Below are 19,086 nucleotides of genomic sequence, written 5' to 3'. Positions count from 1 at the left end.
TTTAGACCCCAATAAAGAAGTTTATGCTCATATAATTTATATTTGAAGCACTAACATTGTGATTTTCCATTTTATAATAAAATATAATTTAGTTTTAAAATCACTATAAATATTTTATTATAACATAGTCTACCGGTTTTGAAGCTAACCGCTTCTTTTTCAAGACTGATTAATACTCAATTTCAAGCAATTCAAACCCTTATCCGCACCCCAATAGTACAGTGTTATCTTGATTGTTAACACACGAAGGAAAGGTGATCAGCCCTCCGCTTCAGGTACCAGTCCAGGGTAATATTGTATAAATATTAGAGTGAAAAAATCACTTACATTTATTTGACCCCCCCTGGGAATTGAACCCGGGACCTCCAGAACGGTAGCCAAGCGTGCTGACCATTACACTACTGAGGCTGCCTAATACTCACTTAATGCTTAGTATTTGATGATTAATACTCAGTTTATGCTCACTTTTCGCAAGGCCTTGGCGTCCTTGTAAATCATGGACCCGGGCTCGTTAAACAGGCAGGCGTTCTTGGTCATGGCCATCAGGTCGCGCTCCATGTCCCCGATGCAGGAGTAGTCGCAGGCCTGCACCTTGGCGGCGATCATCTTCAGGTCGATGGGGTTCTTGATGACCTCGTAGTACTCGGGGTACTGCTTCTTGGAGGGCAGGCTGAGGAAGGCGGGATGCAGGGGGCGCCCTTCTACTGAAGCCGACATTACCTGCAAATTGACAAATATCCGTTAACTTCTTAGTGCTGAGATTTTTTCTTATATTGTGGGTGTATTGGCAAAAAATGTTAACTCGAAAATATACAATTTTGACTTAATCCTACCTTCGGGTTATTTTCACGCATATTTTTTATAAACAAGCAAAAAAATCACAACGTTTGTTGTCACAAAACATTGTCAGGTGTGAAACTTGACAAAAATTTGTCAGTGTATCCGGTACGCATTAAATATTTTTGGAACAGATATCTTTTCTCGTGCGTGTAGGTCATATGGGTTAGCACGGAATGGTGAGGCGGGCAGTTAATGATGCATATTACATATAAAGTTTTTAACATTCTATAAACTGGCTAAATGCACTAAGTGGTTTGAAATGTCATTTTGATGTGGTTTTAAAAGTAAAAGTAAACATTGAGTTTAATAGTAGGTATTTTATTCAGGCTAAAAGTTTTATTCAAGTAACATTAAATAAAAAAAATAAAAAATAAAAAAAAACTCCTCCGTAGTGTAATGGTCAGCACGCTCGACTTGCGTTCTGGAGGTCCCGGGTTCGATTCCCAAGGGGGGTAAAATAAATATAAGTGATTTTTTCACTGTCATATTTATTCAATATTACCCTGGACTGGTACCTGAAGCGGAGGGCTGATCACCTTTCCTTCATGTGTAAACGATCAAGATAACACTACGTTTATATGACGCAGTGCCCTATGCACCATTGGGGTGCGGGGTGGGGTGATAAGGGTTATATTATTATTTATTATTATTTAACATGAAATAAAATACAGTGAAATACAAATTTTATCCGCCTCCGTAGTGTAATGGTCAGCACGCTTGGCTGCCGTACTGGAGGTCCCGGGTTCGATTCCCAGGGGGGGTCAAATAAATATCAGTGATTTTCTCACTATAATATTTATTCAATACCCTGGACTAGTACTTGAAGCGGAGGGCTGATCACCTTGCCTTCATGCAATCAACGATCAAGTTAACACTACGGTTGCTACGATGCAGTGCCCTATACACCATTGGGTGCAGATAATGGTTAAAAAAACTTTTTTTGCCACTATACCCACAAAATGTCTAAATTTAACGATTTTAGTGCTGAGATTTTTTCTTATATGTATGTTAAAATTGTTGATTGTAATTAAATTGTCCGCATCTATAGTGTAATGGTTAGCGTGTTTAGCTACCGTGCTGGAAGGCCCAGGTTCGATTCCCAGGGGGATCAAAAATAAATTATAGTGATTTTACACTTAAATATTTATTTAATATTACCCTGGACTGGTACCTAAAGCTCAGGGCTGATCACCTTCCCTTCGTAAGTTAATTTAATTTATTTATTTATTTATGGTTCACAAAAAATGAAAAACTTCTTCTTCTTCTGACCCTTATCCGCACCCCAATGGTGCATAGGGCACTGCATCGTATAAAAGCAGTGTTATCTTGATCATCAAATACACGAAGGAAAGGTGATCAGCCTTCCGCTTCAGGTACCAGTCCAGGGTCATATTTAAATAAATATTAGACTGAAAAATCACTAATATTTATTTTGACCCTCTTGGGAATCGAACCCGAGACCTCCAGCATGGTAGCCTAGAACGCTAACCACTACACTATGGAGGCGGACAGTGAAATACAAATTGTTCAAATGTTTTTCATCAATTAAATGTGAACACAACAAACTAAAAGAAATAAGTAAAAGCACAGGTTAAATACATATATTTCAAAATAATAAAAATTCAGTCTTAAAAAAAGAGTAGTATGTAACAATAAAAATAAAATTTAATGAAATAAAAATTAAGTTAAAAATTTAAAGCGAAAATTAAACTACGATGCTTCCGACATCCATTCAATTTAATGATCCAGATAACACTGTTTTTATACGATGCAGTGGCCTAGTTGATAAAAGACTTACTCCGACAAAGAATTCTTCGTAAGTTTCGTCGTCGTCATTGGTTGTAGATGTCTCGGACAGTTCCCCTTCCGCATTGTCAATACTAGTTGTGGACTTCCGGCACGTGGAAGCCAGGCGAGACATGCGGGATGACTGCTTTAATTCCTCACCTAGAAAAGTGTGACTCTGAATACGGCGACCAAATTATAAACCTTGTTATAATAATATAACAAAATATTATAACTTTTTTGTAATCATTATACTTGATTCGTATTGATTTCTCATTAACTTTGTGGAATAATATGACGGTCAAATAAAAAAAAAAACACTTGTACATATAAGACCACATTTTGAGTTCAGTGAGCCGCCAATAATTTAGCAATGTTACCAATATTAAAATAAGTTCATCGTTTCTGTGACGTCATTCATTACCAATTTACAAAAACAACATATTTATGAAGGCGAATTTTCACAAGAAATTGATGAATGAAATTTTTTATTATATCGGCTATTATAAACACTTCACGATTCTAATGCAATCCTTTATAGGTTGTTTTCAAACCCTTATCCACACCCCAATGGTGCATAGGGCACTGCATTATATAAACACAGTGTTATCTTGATCGTTAACACATGATCGTTATCTTGATCGTTATCTTGATCGTTTATAGGTTGAGTATGTTAAATTAGATATTCCTCCCGTCTGACAAAGATCCATTTCAAGCCTGATCCAGGTGAGTCAGTGTTGCAAATATTTGGGCAATATACGGTTCAGAAATTTAAGATACAAAACATAAATGGATGTGTTACTGGTGGAATTTTCGAGAGAGTGCCTCGTCTGCGTGAAGAGATTCCACAAGCTGACGGCATCCTTATACTCTGTAGTGTCAGGTTTGTAGAAAGCTTTAGCGTTGTTCACCAGCAGTTCTATGTCCGACGCCATTTCTTCAATATCATCGTATGTGTCTGTCTTTAACTTCTGTTGAACCTGCAAGAATTTAAAAAAAAAATATTTATTGACACTTTTCCCATTTTATAGGTGAAATATTATAAAAGAACAATGAAAGCAAAGGAAATGCAATTGAAATGCAATCCCTTGTATTAGACAAAGGTGGAAAATATTTCTCTCTCGTCCCAAAAAATAAATACGTAACAAAATATATATATAAATATTTTGCTTCCGTGTCTAATAATCTACATAAATTCCATACTAAGGAATTTTTACTTAAAAAAAAAACTAATTAACCATCATGCCGCTTCTCCATAGAGGTAGGCAGAGAGAATAGAACGGCATACTAATCTGTTATTGCAAACAATCTTCGTCTCTTTCACATTCCTGCAATTCCGATTATTCCGACTCCTGACCTGACCACATTCTTTTTTTTTTTTTCTTTCTTTTTTTAAAATTCTTTTGCATTACATAAATTCAAAAACAAAAAATATTAATAAAAAATAAAAATGAATACAAAAAAAGATCCCACAAAGGCATGGCCTGTGTGTGGGTATACAAAATAAATAGTCATAGTACAAGGTATAAGGGTATAGGTTTCTAAGTATAATTAGTTAATACAAAATACAAAAAACTTAATATAAAATACAAAAAAAAAATACTTGACTCTCAGTAAGCAATTTTTTTAATTTTTTTTTAATTAAAACTTAAAAAACATAAAAAAGATGACAAAGTAAATGAAATTCAAGTATATGAAATAATTGATCATGCCATGTCTTAAATGTTTCTAAGTCTAATAAACATATTTGAAAACAAATGATTTATTACCCTCAACAAGTCGATCGGTTGCGAGACCACTTCATAATACTGCGGCTCCTGGCGTCTCTTGGGGGCTCTGATGAAGGAGTCACACAGAACGGAGCCATCGTCCTTCCGGAAGCACCGTATGGTATCATATATCTGCTGACACAGCTCCCCCTGCATAAACACAAAACGTTATTCACCCACTCACATAGTGGTATTGTATATTTTTATAAAGACCCTCAGTCCATTTCATCTTTACATTAGTTTGAAAATGCCATAACATGGGGAAACAATTTTAACAATTTTTATTTATATATGTTTTTAACCCTTCCCTTACAGTGCTAAAAACTTCCACATGTACCGGTGATATGTATTTTGTACACCATATGAAAATGTGGTTTAAAAATGGGAAAAATGTAAATATTCCTAAATGTTGCTTTTATTGACTATAGTTGATGTTGAAATGTAACAAGTTTGTAATAGCTCTGGTAATTATCTAAAAAAAGGGGAAAAAACATCGTAAGTAGTGGCAATAGCTAGAGTAGCGACACGACTGCTGCGTAAGACAATCTGCGCAATACTGGCGGAGTAAACACTCATGTTACGACATGCGCGTATACTTACAAAGCACACATACAGAAACGTTTGCGTATTGGTGATTTTATTCCCGATTTTTCAACAGATTATTTATTTCCCTCGCTGTAAATGAATAAGTTTATATTATATTACTTCTATGCAATACATAATTATATTTCGGAAGAATATAAAAATTCTGAGCCCGTATCTATTATATTTTAAATTAATATTCTCATTTCTAAAGTCGAGTTGTAGTAAATACATATCACCGGGAGGGGAAGGTTAATTATAAAATAAAATTTTGTTGACTCTAAAAATCAGTGTTTGATTTTAATATTTAATATAAAAATATTAATATTTAAGTAAATACATATCGTAGTCATACAGGAGAAAGTGACCAAGCGCATTTTTTTTACAAAAACGTGATCATTGACTATTTGATATCTTACTAGCTTAATATTGCCCTGAAAAAATCCCAAAGGTTTTTAAACTTGAAAGTATAATATATTGACTTGTTAAAAATGACTAACTGCATTGATGTTTACATTCTTGCCGAGCAAAAGTGACTTGAATGGCCCTCCTGAACACTTTACGTTTCGTTAGTTGGTCACTTTCTCTTGTACGACTACGATATATATGTACAAACAAAGGGTTTGTCTTCCTTACAGGGTCTGGTTTTCTCTTTTTACGCTGCGAAGTTTGCGGCAACTCCTGGTCGCTGTCCTCACCTTCCACATCTTCTACTTCCCCACGGCTCGCGCTGGAGGACGCTCTCCGACCCCGTTTACTCATTCCTGCATAACACAACATCAAATTGTTATGAAGCTAACCTATTAACCGGGCGGGACATATAAATACGTCAAACGTAAACAATACCGGCAACGGGTAGGACATATCGCTTACTCCTTTTAAGAACGTCATAAATCAAAAAACTCGATTTTTCAGGAGGACGTTTTTAAAGTTTAAAAATATGATACAATGTTTTAAAAATAAATATCAAGCCACTTATTAAACTTTTTATTGTGCAACAGATCTTTTTAGGTAAAACCTGGGTAAGGTTTTTTCTCCGTTTGAAAAATATTTAGTACATTTAAAAAAATAATTAAACAATACCTTTTCATCAAAATGCAAAAACAACACTTTCTGTCCTGTAGCGGGTAAATATTAAGTTAAAAATATGCCTCTTTTGCTGGGATATAGTACATTTTCTGGGCATTCCGAAAACACGCACAATTGAAATTTGACGATTTTTTATTTATGACATTCTTGAAAGGAGTGAGCGATATGAATACGTCCTGTAAATATATGTTGCCCCCTGGAGCGGGCAGGACCTATATTTTCCAACAACCAAGGTAATTAGTCATCCATGCATGTTTTGACATAATTTTTTTTCCATTTGTTTGTAATTTTGTATTTTTTTTTGTGATTAATGTATAAATAAACGAAAATATATATATTTCATAGTCGTTACATATATTTTAAGTATAAATAAAATATATGTGAACTTACGTCCACGGGCGTGACGTACTGACCCGTCCTAATAAATAAAAAAGTAAAAAATAAAGTATTGTATAAAATTCCTTTTATTTACTTTATAAAATTAAACAACTTTGTTTTAACCACTTTTTTATTATTAGTACACATTTTAACCTACCGGTTTCGACAAGAACCTTGTCATCATCAGGGTTTATTAAATTCTAAAACATTAAAATACTGAATAACATTCCCTTACCAAAAAATAAAAATAACATTTAGGATTTTTTTAGTGTGTGGAAGTTTTTTATAAGGGAATGTTATTAAGTATTTTATATTAAGTGGATTATAACCTTACTAAAAGTAATTCTACCCACATTTTAAAACTTGTAATTTATATCAGCAAAAAGGAAGAAAAATATGAAAACTGGAAGCATCATAGGTTGTGAGTAAATACAGTAATAATAACAAAAAAATATATTAATTGCACTAAAAGCACACAAGCTTGCATTTTTCTGAACATGAAAAACAACTTATAAATACAATATAGTTTTATAGCAAATATAAATACGAATTTAAGAGCCATAGTTGTCAATGTTTCCTAAATAATTATTAAAATCTAGCATTTACCTTAGTTTCACTTCGCCGGTACTGCTTTATAAAAATACAAAACACCCAAGCTACGATGCCGACAGAAAACGTCAAACAATTTTGACCATAGATAATACATATTTATGGACCAAAGATAATAAACTAGTTGTGGACTATAGAGATCAAAGATTAGGTATATAAGTACCTACTAGATAGTACATACGATGTATGATAAATGTGCGAATAGTGAAATAAGGAAGGAATGCAAAGCTGAGATAAGCATTATCGATATAATTAAGAAAGGTGTGTTGAGATGGTTTGGACATGTAGAACGAATGAGTGAAGAAAGAACGGTAAAACAAATTTACGAGGTGAATGTAAGTGGAAAAAAGAGCAGAGGAAGACCGAGAAAAACATGGCACGATCAGGTATGCCAAATACTTGAAAGTGGTCAGGTTAGGCGTCGTAATAATCGGCGGGTATGTATGTATAAGTGATTTTTTCACTGTTATATTTATTAAATATTACCCTGGACTGGTACCTGGAGCGGAGGGCTGATCACCTTTCCTTCATGCGTAAACGATCAAGATAACACTGCGTTTATATGACGTAGTGCCCTATGCACCATTGGGGTGCGGATAAGGGTTTTATTATTATTATTATGTATGAGGAGATGTTGGCACATATTGGTTTGGGGTCTCTACCGGGGTCAGACAAGGCTGCGTCCTTGCGCCGTTCCTCTTTATCATCCTCATAAATTTCATTCATCAAAAGTCATTACCATCTGACCGGGGTACAACCATCTCTCCCTCCCGGAAACTCTGCCACATAGAATATGCAGAGATGATGCTGTTGTAATTGAGGACTCCGTCGAGGATCTTCAATTAATTGTTGATAGGGTGAATAGGTATTCTACGCACATGGGGCTTACAATAAATGTAGCACAAGCCCATGTGTTGTGTAACATCCCATACCTAGACGCCCAGCTACCCTTGACGTTGAGTAACCAGCTCATAGAAAGTTTCAAGTAATTGGGAGCGCACATAAGTGAAAATGACAGCCTTCAAAAGGAACTGGGAGTGAAGTATAAAGGCTGTCTGGAGATCGGATTTATACTCGGTGAAGACTAAATGCCGCCTATACATGCCAACATTGCTCCTATTCTCTTATATGGCTGTGAAACATGGCACCTGACAAGGGTCCAGAGCATCTGTGTACTTAGCTTTGAGAATAGGTGTCTGCTAAGAATTTAAGGTGTGCTATGTTTTGACTTTCTCTCTCTTTATGAACCACTATGTGGTCCAACTAGTGTCCGGACATGGAGAGTTTAGGGGAAAGCTCCACGAGCTAGCCTTAACGGAGAATCCAGGCTGTGTATGTGGGGCTCCATCTCAGACGGCGGATCACATCCTGTGGAGATGCCCCATCCTAGACTCGGAAAGGGAACTTATGCTGGATGGCCTGACGGATGTTAGCCGGCCGACATGGAATTCGGACTTTTTTGCGAATATGAACAATCATATTAAATTGTCACTTTTTGCAGGTGCTTGGGTGGAAAAGTGGAACACCCTAAGGGGAATCTAAGGTGTAACATCCAATCACTTCTCTTAGCGATTTCAACTTGAGATCTCAAGAAGCAAGTGTGGGATTTTCCATGGCTGCTGGCTGAACTGAACTCACATCTTGTGCTTGTTTCTTTCCATTAAAGGAATTGGTGAAGGTATTTAACCTTACTAACTTGTAGAGCTGGATCCGGCACCGCTCCGCGTCTGGTGGCGCATCGTTTCTCGACTCTCGGCGGTGGAATTGATAGAGCGAACGTTGTATTTGTCACTTCTAAATGATGATGTTTGATCAAAAGTGCTGCATCGTAATGGTGTTATTTTTGTGTAAAGTACTGCGTTGTGTTATTGTTGTCTTTCAGTGTCATGGTTAGGACTTTGTGCCAGGTTGTGAGATAGGGTTGTCCTTTATTATTTTTTTTTTATATCCGCCGTTTGTAAGGATTGTGATAGGCGTGTATCAAGAAAAATGTATGTGTATGTGTGTATATACGTATATATATGTGTAGTTACTTGTGAAAGGGATCCGAAATAGTGTCGATGAATATGGTTGAGTGGAAATGCAATGACTGACCATTTTCTGTAAATGTCTTTGCACTGTTCCGTGTCTATCTGCTGTGCTGGTTGGGGTTGTGGGCGTCTGTGTACCAGCCAACGTCGAGTCGGAATCGGATCTAGCTGACTAATTGAACTAAACACTAATCCCTTTCACTGCCTACACTGGGGAACTTCTAGAAAATTTGGTGATGGACTTACAATCTTGTATTTATTTAGATTGGCAGTGACAGGTATTTTGAAAGCTTTTAAATGTAAATTCATAGTAGAATCGGGATACAATTTTATATTTTTTATATTGTTTCACATTTTCAATAAATTTCGCAGCTTGGTTAAAAAAAAATTGCTTAGTAAGAGCAGATCTGTCAGGAAGCCTAGATGCTTCTGTATCAGATCTGGGCATGCGGTGGGACAGCTTTCAATATGTGGTTTGACTTTGTGAGGAATGAAGAGATAAGGCGTAGGACGCACCAAATATTGGTCACAACTGTCGTTAAGAAAAGGCGATTCAGTTGGCTGGGCCATGTACTCCGCATGCCTCTCGAGAGCCTTAATCAAGCTTGCCTCTTTTACAAGGCGTCCGGTTCGCGCCGCCCAGGACGACCACTGCTGACAATTCGTCGGCAGTTCTCGTCCGAACTTCGGGACGTAGACCTGACTTGGGAAGATGCAAGGGAGCTGGCGGCCGACAGAAAAGCCTGAAATTTTCGTGGATCCCATATGCTCCACATAGGGAGCGGATATGGTAAAAGAATTACTTTGTAAGAAAAAATGCTATGTATATATTGAAACTTGGCAAGATGCACGTATTTTGGAGTATTGAAAAACAGGAAAATAAAACGAAACAAAGTCATATTTACAAAATTGATTTTATTTTCTTAAAAATATATAAATGTTTGGCTGGCGTTAAGCAGACAGGCACCAGTCAATCCAATATTAAATAATGAGGTATTAAATTTGGAATGAAGTATGTTTTACTAATAATTTAAATTATAATTTCCATTTTTCAAGTCTTAAATAAGTCAAAATAACTTGTCGATTAGATGTTGCGCTTGTATAAGAAGGGTATTTTTTATAGTATTTAGAATTTCGCAAAATCGAAAAAATGGGTTAAAAATATTACTTTAGAATTTTCTATTTAAAATTTTTTGTAAAAACTCAAAATGACAACTGATATACCGAAGGGATACGGACCACTGTTACTTTTATTGGATGTTATGTTTCTCTACACTTATATAAATATTTTTGTTTCAAAGAATTCTTGAATGCAATATTGCCGCACAAGTAATTTTGTGAAAAGAAATAAAAAGCTGATTGCTGACGCCCCCTCAATCGAAAAATTCACTACAACACCCTGCAGTCAAGATGAGTTTTGGTTCTGTGGTTAGAATCGCAGACTCTGAATCAGAGACAATTCCTTCTCTGCCACAACTTGATTTCTATTTTCAAACACAAACCGCTTAGGCTCGCCTGAAATAGTTCTTAATTTGAACATTTGTGTATATCACGCAAATATTTCTATAAAAAAATTCATATATCAGTTTTCAATAAAACCAAAAAAATATACGCTTTTTCAACAGAGGAAGAAACCTCTTTTTTTATCAACAGACTTCATAAAACAATTGTATGTATGTGCTATGTAATTATTTTTTCTTCCTGTTTAGTATATGTCAATCACTTTCTAAAAGAAATTTGGGATGTTTTGTAATATGCTGAGTTGAATATATAAAAAAAAAAATTGTTTTTTATTATCTGGATTATAAAGCCAAAAAAAAGTAAATTCGTAAGTAAAAGTAAATTCAATAAGTGTTTGAGACATTTACAATGTTTCAAAGTATTTCTTCTTAAATTAGCACTTCTATTTTTCGTCGGGAAGATGTCACGAAAATAATTAAAATTTGTTATTCGCTTGCTTGCTTGGAATGTCCATGTCAGCCCCCTGACTGTGTCATAATTGTCATTTTTGTGAAATTTCAGGAAAATACTTATTTAAATTTTGTAAGTGCATACATGCTCACTAAGTCTCATACTTATAGTTTTCACTATTAACAGATTTTAAGTAAATAAACATTAATATTTGTTTTCGAAAACTATAATGAAATTATTATTAAGTTAAATCTTACTTTTTTAACTATATTTTTAAAGTAAAAACAAAAAAAACATCAAAGGAGCTAGTTTACATTTCGAATGACATTAATGATACAATGGAAAATATCAAAAATGCTCTCTATACAAATGCAAATACGATAGTTAATAAGGAGAGCGGAAATATTCAAAAATATAGAGGTAAAATCATAATACATTTCAGTCTAGAAAGAAATAGAAAAGGGAAAATAATATTTTTCTTTTATGAGAATGATTTCTTTAAAAGGTTATTTTTTTTTTTTTTTACGCTTGTCATTATTTTGGAGGCAATTATGTTTCCACCGATCGCATGATAATTTTCTAGTGGTGATGAAAACATTACACAAAACACAGGTCCAGTCAGGTTCCATGCCGTGCTCACGAGTAAAGTGTTTGCTCAACTCTTCAGAGGCTGCGTAGTTAAGAAACTCCACATTACAGGATAGACACTTGAAGGATAATTGATGTTCGTTGATTGAAGGCAAACTCGTGGACTTCAAATCAATAACATATTTGCTACCGTCTTTTGTATAGTCTACGTTAAATCTGTCAACGGAGAACACTATTACGGGTTGAATTGTTTCTTGAAGACGAAAGTTATCGGTATCTGGTTTTATCTCCATTTGTTTTGAAGAGGTTATTTGGCAAATTTGAGACTCGGCACCATTCGGTTGCCCCAAGTATCGGAAATAAGCGTGGTTAGCGGGAGCAAAATACTCAGTTTCCGTTTCTATGTTTTGCGCACACAGCTCCACGTCGGACTTGACTTCGCTGAGAACGCTGAGTATGTCGACCTTACGACCGATACGGATGTTGGAGTTAATTCGGATGTGTTGCTTCATTTCATTTATATATTCCGATATTACCTTCGACGGGATACATTTATGATCGCCAGTCAAGTGTCTGAATCTGAGATCCGGCGTTCCTTTCGCAACCGAGGGTTTCAGATGCGGATTCAGATTAATCAATTTGTACTCGGATTGTAACAAAACTCGATGTGAGATTTTAAAATTTGGAAATGATATAGAGAATCCAACATCGGGCCAGTTAAGAATATCCTTGGTAGAAATAAAGTAGGAAATTGGAATATTCTGCTTCTTTAACAAAGTAGTATTAACAATGTTGCCATCAGTCGGAAACTCGTGGAAAAATAATGTTTTTAATTTTTTAGGAGTACAATGCGCTTCGATAAAAGTTTTTTCCTTGGCATTGCGCTCGAGCCTACTGATAACTTGGTCTTTCATACTAATTAGACTGCCAATGTTTTCTTTAAGATAAAGAAACAATTCGCGAAATATCACTTCTCGCATGATATCCTCCGTGTAGTCGCTCCTGAAGTACTTGTCCCAATTCTTCAGAAGTTTCTTGATGCAAGAAAGTATGATGGATATATCCAGACAAGACTGGCTCGGGATGCTCCCATCATACAGTTCGTAGTAAATATTAAGAAATTCTACACTATTTAATTCATCTACACATTTTGCCACATCGGACTGAGTTGAATTTACTCTAATCTTAAATATAAGATTTTGTAAAGAACTGCTCGATGTGTCTGAAAAAGAAAATAACAAATACAAATTAGCTAGAGCAAATTTTTGTTTCCTCTTATTTACCCAATGGTGCATAAGGCACCGTATCAATTAATGCTTTAGATGCCATTGTGAAAATAATATTAATTTGAAAAAAGTGAATTTTCAAACAAGCCCACATTTTAGAAATATTTAATTTATTTTATCATATACAGTATCTACTCAATGAATTAGGGCCACCCATTATTTTTTTGAATACTCTGAAATCTTTTGGATTATTATATTTATTTTACATAAATACTTTAAGTTTTCTATTGACATCTAATATCATGTATATTACCTTCAATAATATGTAAAATATACCTGGATAATTTAAGCCTTTATAAAATTTCAAACCCTTTTTCTGAGAAAGGTCCCTAATTAGCACAGGTAGACAGATAGTTGAAAGTTCAAAAAATAGTCCTATCTCATTTATTAGTGAAGTTTCTTCAGTTCTGGTTGTTGCTTTGTTTAGAGAGGTTATATAGCTATCGTGTCTTGTGAAAAAAACTTAATTTTTAATTTTAGTTCATAAATTATAATTTTTTTTTGTAAACACAAGTGTTTTTTTTGAAAAGGACAAAATGGGAAAAAGTAAAGACATTTCTGAGGAAAAAAAGTCTAGTGTTATAGTGCTACTGAAATTAGGAATACTATCTAATAGAGAAATTTCAAAAAAAGAAAACGTTTCTCGTCAAACAGTGGACAGAATTTCAAAATCAATAAAAAATCAGTCACCCGCCACCAGCAATCGGCGAAAGAACTGTCGTAGGATTAGAAAAACAACACCGAGGACTGATCGAAAAATCGTTCAAAGTGCCTTAGAAAACCGTAGTGCATCAGCAAAAACATTAAAAATAAAATTGGAAGAAGAGGGTATAAATATATCGGTATCAACACTGAGGCGACGTCTTTACGAAGTAAATCTGAAATGCAGGCGCCCTGTAAAAGTACCAAAATTGACACCACGAATGAAAGCGGATCGATTAAAATGGGCCAGGCTACATCGAAATTACTCGGTAGATGATTGGAAAAAGGTATTTATTTAAATGTAATTTTCAACATATCATTTTAGTAAATAAACTTATATATTTGAATTAAACTTAAATTTTCATTATTTTTCAGGTCATCTTTAGTGATGAGTGCCGGTTAGAAGCCGTGACAGAGAGCCGTCGATTCGTCAGGAGAACACCAATGGAACGTTACAATGAGGCCTGTGTGGTAAAAGTTATCAAACACCCCCTGCAACAATGATATGGCCATGTATTATTAACAATTTACCTGGGCCGTTGTTTTTCGTGGAAGGAACAATGAACCAAAATTCCTATAAGCAGGTCCTCGAACGAATTTTATTGCCTTTCTACCATACACTCGACCCAACAGAAGGTCCATACACCTTCATGCAGGATGGGGCACCTTGCCACCGGGCTAAATCAATAATAATTTTTTTTTCTAACAAAAATCTGCCTTTGCTCCCCTGGCCTGGAAATTCTCCGGACCTTAATCCTATAGAAAACGTATGGAGCATGTTAAAAAATAAGGTATACTCATTTCCAAATCTGACAGTAGACTGTCTAAAAAAAAATATTCAAAAAATTTGGTCAGAAGACGAAGAAATAAAAAACATGATAAAACAGTGCATTTTAAGTATGCCAAAAAGAATTGAGGCAGTTATTTCTGCCAAAGGTGGAAATACTAAATACTAACTATATTTATATGAAAGTGTATGCATAATTTAAGCGTAATAAAGTGTTCATGTGTAAATAAAATTCAAGGTTGTTTTATTCAAGGTTTTCTCTGAGTTATTCCTGTTTGAATTGAGAAATTGCGCGAAATTCTGCGTGGCCCTAATTCATTGAGTAGATACTGTACATACTAATAAATTAAAAGTAATAATAAAACCCTTACCGCACCCCAATGGTGCATAGGGTACTGCTTCATATAAACGCAGTGTTATCTCGATCGTTTACACATGAAGGAAAGGTGATCAGCCCTCCACTTCAGGTACCAGTCCAGTGTAATATTGAATAAATATTAGAGTGAAAAAATCACTTATATTTATTAAACCCCCCTGGGAATCGAACCCGGGACCTCCAGAATGGTAGCCGAGCATGCTGACCATTACACTACGGAGGCGGACGAAAAAACTAATAAATTACAGCAATTTAAAAATAAAAAAAAAACTTTAAATTGGCAGAAGAGACTTAGGTTTTTAGACAAAAACTTTTCTTACAATATTCTTTAAAGTACAAGTTGGGAATGTACATCCTCTTCCGTTCATAAACCCGCTCTAAATATCATACACTTTATCTTTCATTCTGGCTTTTACTCTTGCAATTAGTATTCATCCACATATATTACCAACGGTACTTAATAGACTGATAGCTTGTTAGCTCTAACACTCCCCACCCTAGAACCAATCTGCACGGAGTATGACCCTCCCGAGGTGACACAGATAAAAGACATTTTGAATATTTAAATGCTAACTTTGTGGATCATTGTAATATTTGAAGAAATAAAATAACTTTATTATTATGTTATTTTATTTCTCTAAATAATACAGATAAAAGAATATAATTTATATTTGAAGCACTATATTTGTGAAACTAAAATGCAACAAGTCCCCCGGCAATGACTGCATACAGGCCGAGCTTCTAAAAGAACTAGGGGATAAGGGCATAAAAACAGTGCTGGATCTCTGCAACCTCATATGGAGAACGGGAACATGGCCTCAGGAATGGGCTGAATCTGTTTTCATTCCTCTTCACAAAAAAGGCTCATCCAAAAAGTGTGAAAACTATAGGACAATAGCACTTATCTCTCACACCAGCAAGATAATGCTATATGTTCTAAAAGCACGATTACACAGTTACATTGGATGGCAAATACCAAAGGAACAAGCTGGTTTTGTGAAAGGAAGAGGAACAAGAGAGCAGATCCTCAACATCCGCCAAGTGATCGAAAAAAGCCGAGAGTTCCTGACGCCAACAGTTTTATGCTTTATCGATTACAAAAAAGCTTTCGACTGCGTGAAGTGGGAACATCTGTGGAAAGTACTCATGGAGATGGGAGTCCCATCCCATTTGATAAAACTCATCCATGGACTTTATGCCCAAAGTAAGGCAATCGTAAGAATCAATGGCATAAACACTGCAAGCTTCCCCACTGAGAAAGGTGTAAGACAGGGATGCATACTCTCCCCTGACCTGTTTAACATCTATGGGGAATACATCATGCGCAGGGCTCTCTACGAATGGAATGGAGGAGTGTCCATTGGTGGCGTAAAGCTGTCCAATATACGATATGCGGACGACACAACACTTCTGGCCAAAGACCCAAAAGAGATGGTAGATCTCCTTAAACGAGTAGAGATTGAGAGCAAGGCACTGGGACTAGAGATTAACCAAAGCAAGACCAAGATCATGATCATAGATCGATCTAAGAAGTTTGGTGATCTCGGGAACTCACTGGAAGGTTTAGAGATAATAAACGAGTTCCAGTTCCTTGGATCTCAAATCAGCAATGAAGGAACTTGTGAAGGAGAGATTAGACGTCGTATCGCCATCGCCAAAAGTGCCATGTCTAAGCTAGACAAAATTTGGAAAGACCGGGGTGTGAGTAACAACACCAAGATGAAGCTTGTCAGGAGCTTGGTCCACTCCATTTTTCTCTATGCTGCTGAAACATGGACTATAAAAGCAGCAGAAAGGAGAAAAATTGATGCCTTCGAAATGTGGTGTTGGAGGCGCATGCTCCGAATTCCATGGACAGCTAGACGCACCAATGAGTCCATTCGCCAGGAACTACGCTTGGATGGCTTGTCTCTGGCCAATATCTGTACCCGACGGATTCTCCAGTTCTTTGGACACGTTGCGCGTGGCAACGAGGATAGCCTGGAACGCCTAGTTGTGATCGGTAGCCTGGAGGGAAAGAGAGGGAGAGGAAGATCCCCCACACGATGGACCGATCAAATTAAGGCAGCAGCAGGCACCTCAGTGGTTGGAGCGCTACGTGCAGCGCAGTCAAGGGATAACTGGAGAAGAGTCATTGCTTCTGCAAGGGTCACAACCCTCAGCAATGAGGATTAAGACGGAGAAAGAAAATATTTGTGATTTTCCATTTTATAATTAAAATGTAACTTTGTTTTAAAATCACAATAAATATTTTATTATGACTTAATTATAATGTCTACCGGTTTCGAAGCTAACAGCTTCTTTATCAAGACTGATTGATACTAGCATTAATCAGTCTAAATAAAGAAGCAGTTAGCTTCAAATCCGGTGGACATTATAATTTAGTTATAATAAAATATTTATAGTGATTTTAAAACAAAGTTACATTTTAATTACAGATAAGAGTCTATGCCATGCCTGAACTATTTGACAACCAGTTTTCCAACAACATAATCCAAATCTACAGCTTTTCCGTTTCTTAATTTATTACATACGCATTCCATCTCACATCTCCATTTTCAATCACACATTTGAGATGTCACTTCATCATCCGCACCCGACGGTGCATAGGGCACTGCATCATATAAACGCAGTGTATCTTGATTGTTGCTAACACATGAAGGAAAGGTGATCAGCCCTCCGCTTCAGGTACCCGTCCAGAGTAATATTGAATAAACATTAGAGTGAAAAAAGCACTAATATTTATTTGACCCCCCCCCTGGGAATCGAACCCGGGACCTCAAGTACGGTAGCTAATCATGCTGACCGTTACACTACGGAGGCAGACGTACATATACGCTAACGTTTCCATACACTTCCTCGAAACACTCTTATTTCATTCTCATTTATCAAATGTTTCTCTCCTTCGCTGCTATTGCTTCCATAACCCCGTCTGTACCGCGGCTTCCGTAGTTTTGGGCTGATTTCCAGAATCATTTTGTTTTCTTGGAAATTCTTACTCATTTTTACTCCTCTCTAACAGTTATTTTCGTAAACAACACTATTATATATATTATTTTACCATCTTCCACATTTTTAATCAAATGATAATCGCACCATATAATTGAAGCTAGCATTTTTTCGTCATTCGACCTTATGCAGATGTCACTCAAATTTATGTCTGATATAAATTTTTAACTTCTCTGGTTTGACTCAAGGGGCTGTCAGCTTGGTTGTTTTGGCCCTCCATTATCAGAGCAGGTTCCATTTCGGTCCTCCCCTACATCCACTGTAACGAACTTTTTAACGATATGCACATAGCGGATTTTTCTTTACCTTTTTCTCTTGCGGAAAATTGAATTATTTCATCTTCTTCAAGGGAAATAATACAATCGTCTTCGGCTTCGTACCCCAGAATTTTATTTCTGTTATCGCAGGACATTATCACAGACTACTATACAAACTTAAGAAAAAAAACATAAAAACAAATGACAGTTCTTCCGACAGACATATTTTCAATTTTCTTCATAGATGTTTTATAACAAATCTTTTTTTCTTTTATGGCTATTCATCCTACACTAGTGTAGTCGGTGTCTATTTTCTATATTTATTTTCCATATAGTGGGGTTAGTTTGATTATTTTACGTATGTGACTGCACTTCCAAAAATAATTTACACATTAGTTTGTTAGGGAAGGTTAGAGTAACATGATGTCAAAACAGGAAAGATTGAATACGAAGCTAGGGTACCGGGCGCTCAAAGAATATGTGAGCCAATTTTTTTTATAAAACAAGAAATATTTGTGTTTTTATTATTTACACAAATATTTCGATTTCATGCTATTTCTGTGAGCCTAAGCGGCTTATTATTTAAAATAGGTATCAAATTATGGTAGAGTGGATTCGAACTGAAAAACTCTGCCTTAGCAGTCCGCGACACTAACCACGGGACCACAACCCGACACAAGATAACATTTACACATGGGAGTTTCCCGGGTATCTAGTCTGAAGCGAATCGTAACAGCAATAATTTATTTGAACTCGAAATTGTTGTGAGTTTTTCAGAAGAATAAGAGTTTCTTTTGATATTCAAAACATTTTCTCATCCTTGACTGGTAAATGTTTTTCAATATTTCAGATATGCGTGACAGTTTTTATTTATGTTAAAGAGGAGGTCGTCAATACTTCTACCACCTCCTTCGCCAGGAATTAACACCCTTGTTCCCACAGAATAGCGATCTTTTTATTTATCGAGATTACAAAGAGGAATGGAGTCTCGGCGCAGCATTCGTCTTCAGGGTAAAGGTAATGGGGAGACTTAAAAATACCACGTTTAGATACATAAAGACGCTAGAACCACGGTCATAGGTCGAAAT

The 19,086-nt window shown here is 35.9% G+C and overlaps 2 protein-coding genes across 4 annotated transcripts in view; both read right to left on the bottom strand.

Moving 5' to 3' along the window:
• The window catches only part of polybromo (protein), a 38,805-nt gene extending 31,679 nt beyond the window's left edge, over window positions 1–7,126 (bottom strand). For all 3 annotated transcript variants that reach the window (XM_088270198.1, XM_088270199.1, XM_088270200.1), the window contains exons 1-6: window positions 7,050–7,126; window positions 5,613–5,740; window positions 4,395–4,544; window positions 3,428–3,605; window positions 2,639–2,787; window positions 466–720 (exon numbers count right to left, since the gene is read on the bottom strand). In XM_088270198.1, the coding sequence (XP_088126324.1) occupies window positions 466–720; window positions 2,639–2,787; window positions 3,428–3,605; window positions 4,395–4,544; window positions 5,613–5,738 (858 nt within the window). In that variant the 5' untranslated portion in view covers window positions 5,739–5,740; window positions 7,050–7,126. The remainder of the gene's footprint in view (window positions 1–465; window positions 721–2,638; window positions 2,788–3,427; window positions 3,606–4,394; window positions 4,545–5,612; window positions 5,741–7,049) is intronic.
• Window positions 7,127–9,977: 2,851 nt separating this feature from the next.
• LOC148303284 (uncharacterized) lies at window positions 9,978–18,230 on the bottom strand. Its single transcript, XM_088270197.1, has 2 exons — window positions 18,048–18,230; window positions 9,978–12,803 (listed from the first exon to the last, which is right to left on the bottom strand). Exons 1-2 carry the CDS (start codon window positions 18,151–18,153, stop codon window positions 11,500–11,502), a joined length of 1,410 nt encoding a protein of 469 aa, XP_088126323.1. The 5' UTR covers window positions 18,154–18,230; the 3' UTR covers window positions 9,978–11,499.
• Window positions 18,231–19,086: the final 856 nt, after the last annotated feature.

The sequence above is a fragment of the Brachycentrus maculatus genome, unplaced genomic scaffold (assembly GCF_059751285.1).
Source record: "Brachycentrus maculatus isolate JH-2025_06_01 unplaced genomic scaffold, ASM5975128v1 h1tg000374l, whole genome shotgun sequence".
Taxonomy (NCBI): domain Eukaryota; kingdom Metazoa; phylum Arthropoda; class Insecta; order Trichoptera; family Brachycentridae; genus Brachycentrus; species Brachycentrus maculatus.
This window is presented reverse-complemented; position numbering and strand designations above follow the sequence as displayed.

Coding starts and splice junctions, on each gene's coding strand:
- LOC148303284 (XM_088270197.1), bottom strand. CDS start 18,153: ATGTCCTGCGATAACAGAAATAAAATTCTGGGGTACGAAGCCGAAGAC. Junction 12,804..18,047: donor ATTTTCCGCAAGAGAAAAAG/GTAAAGAAAAAT, acceptor TTTCTTTTTCAG/ACACATCGAGCAGTTCTTTA.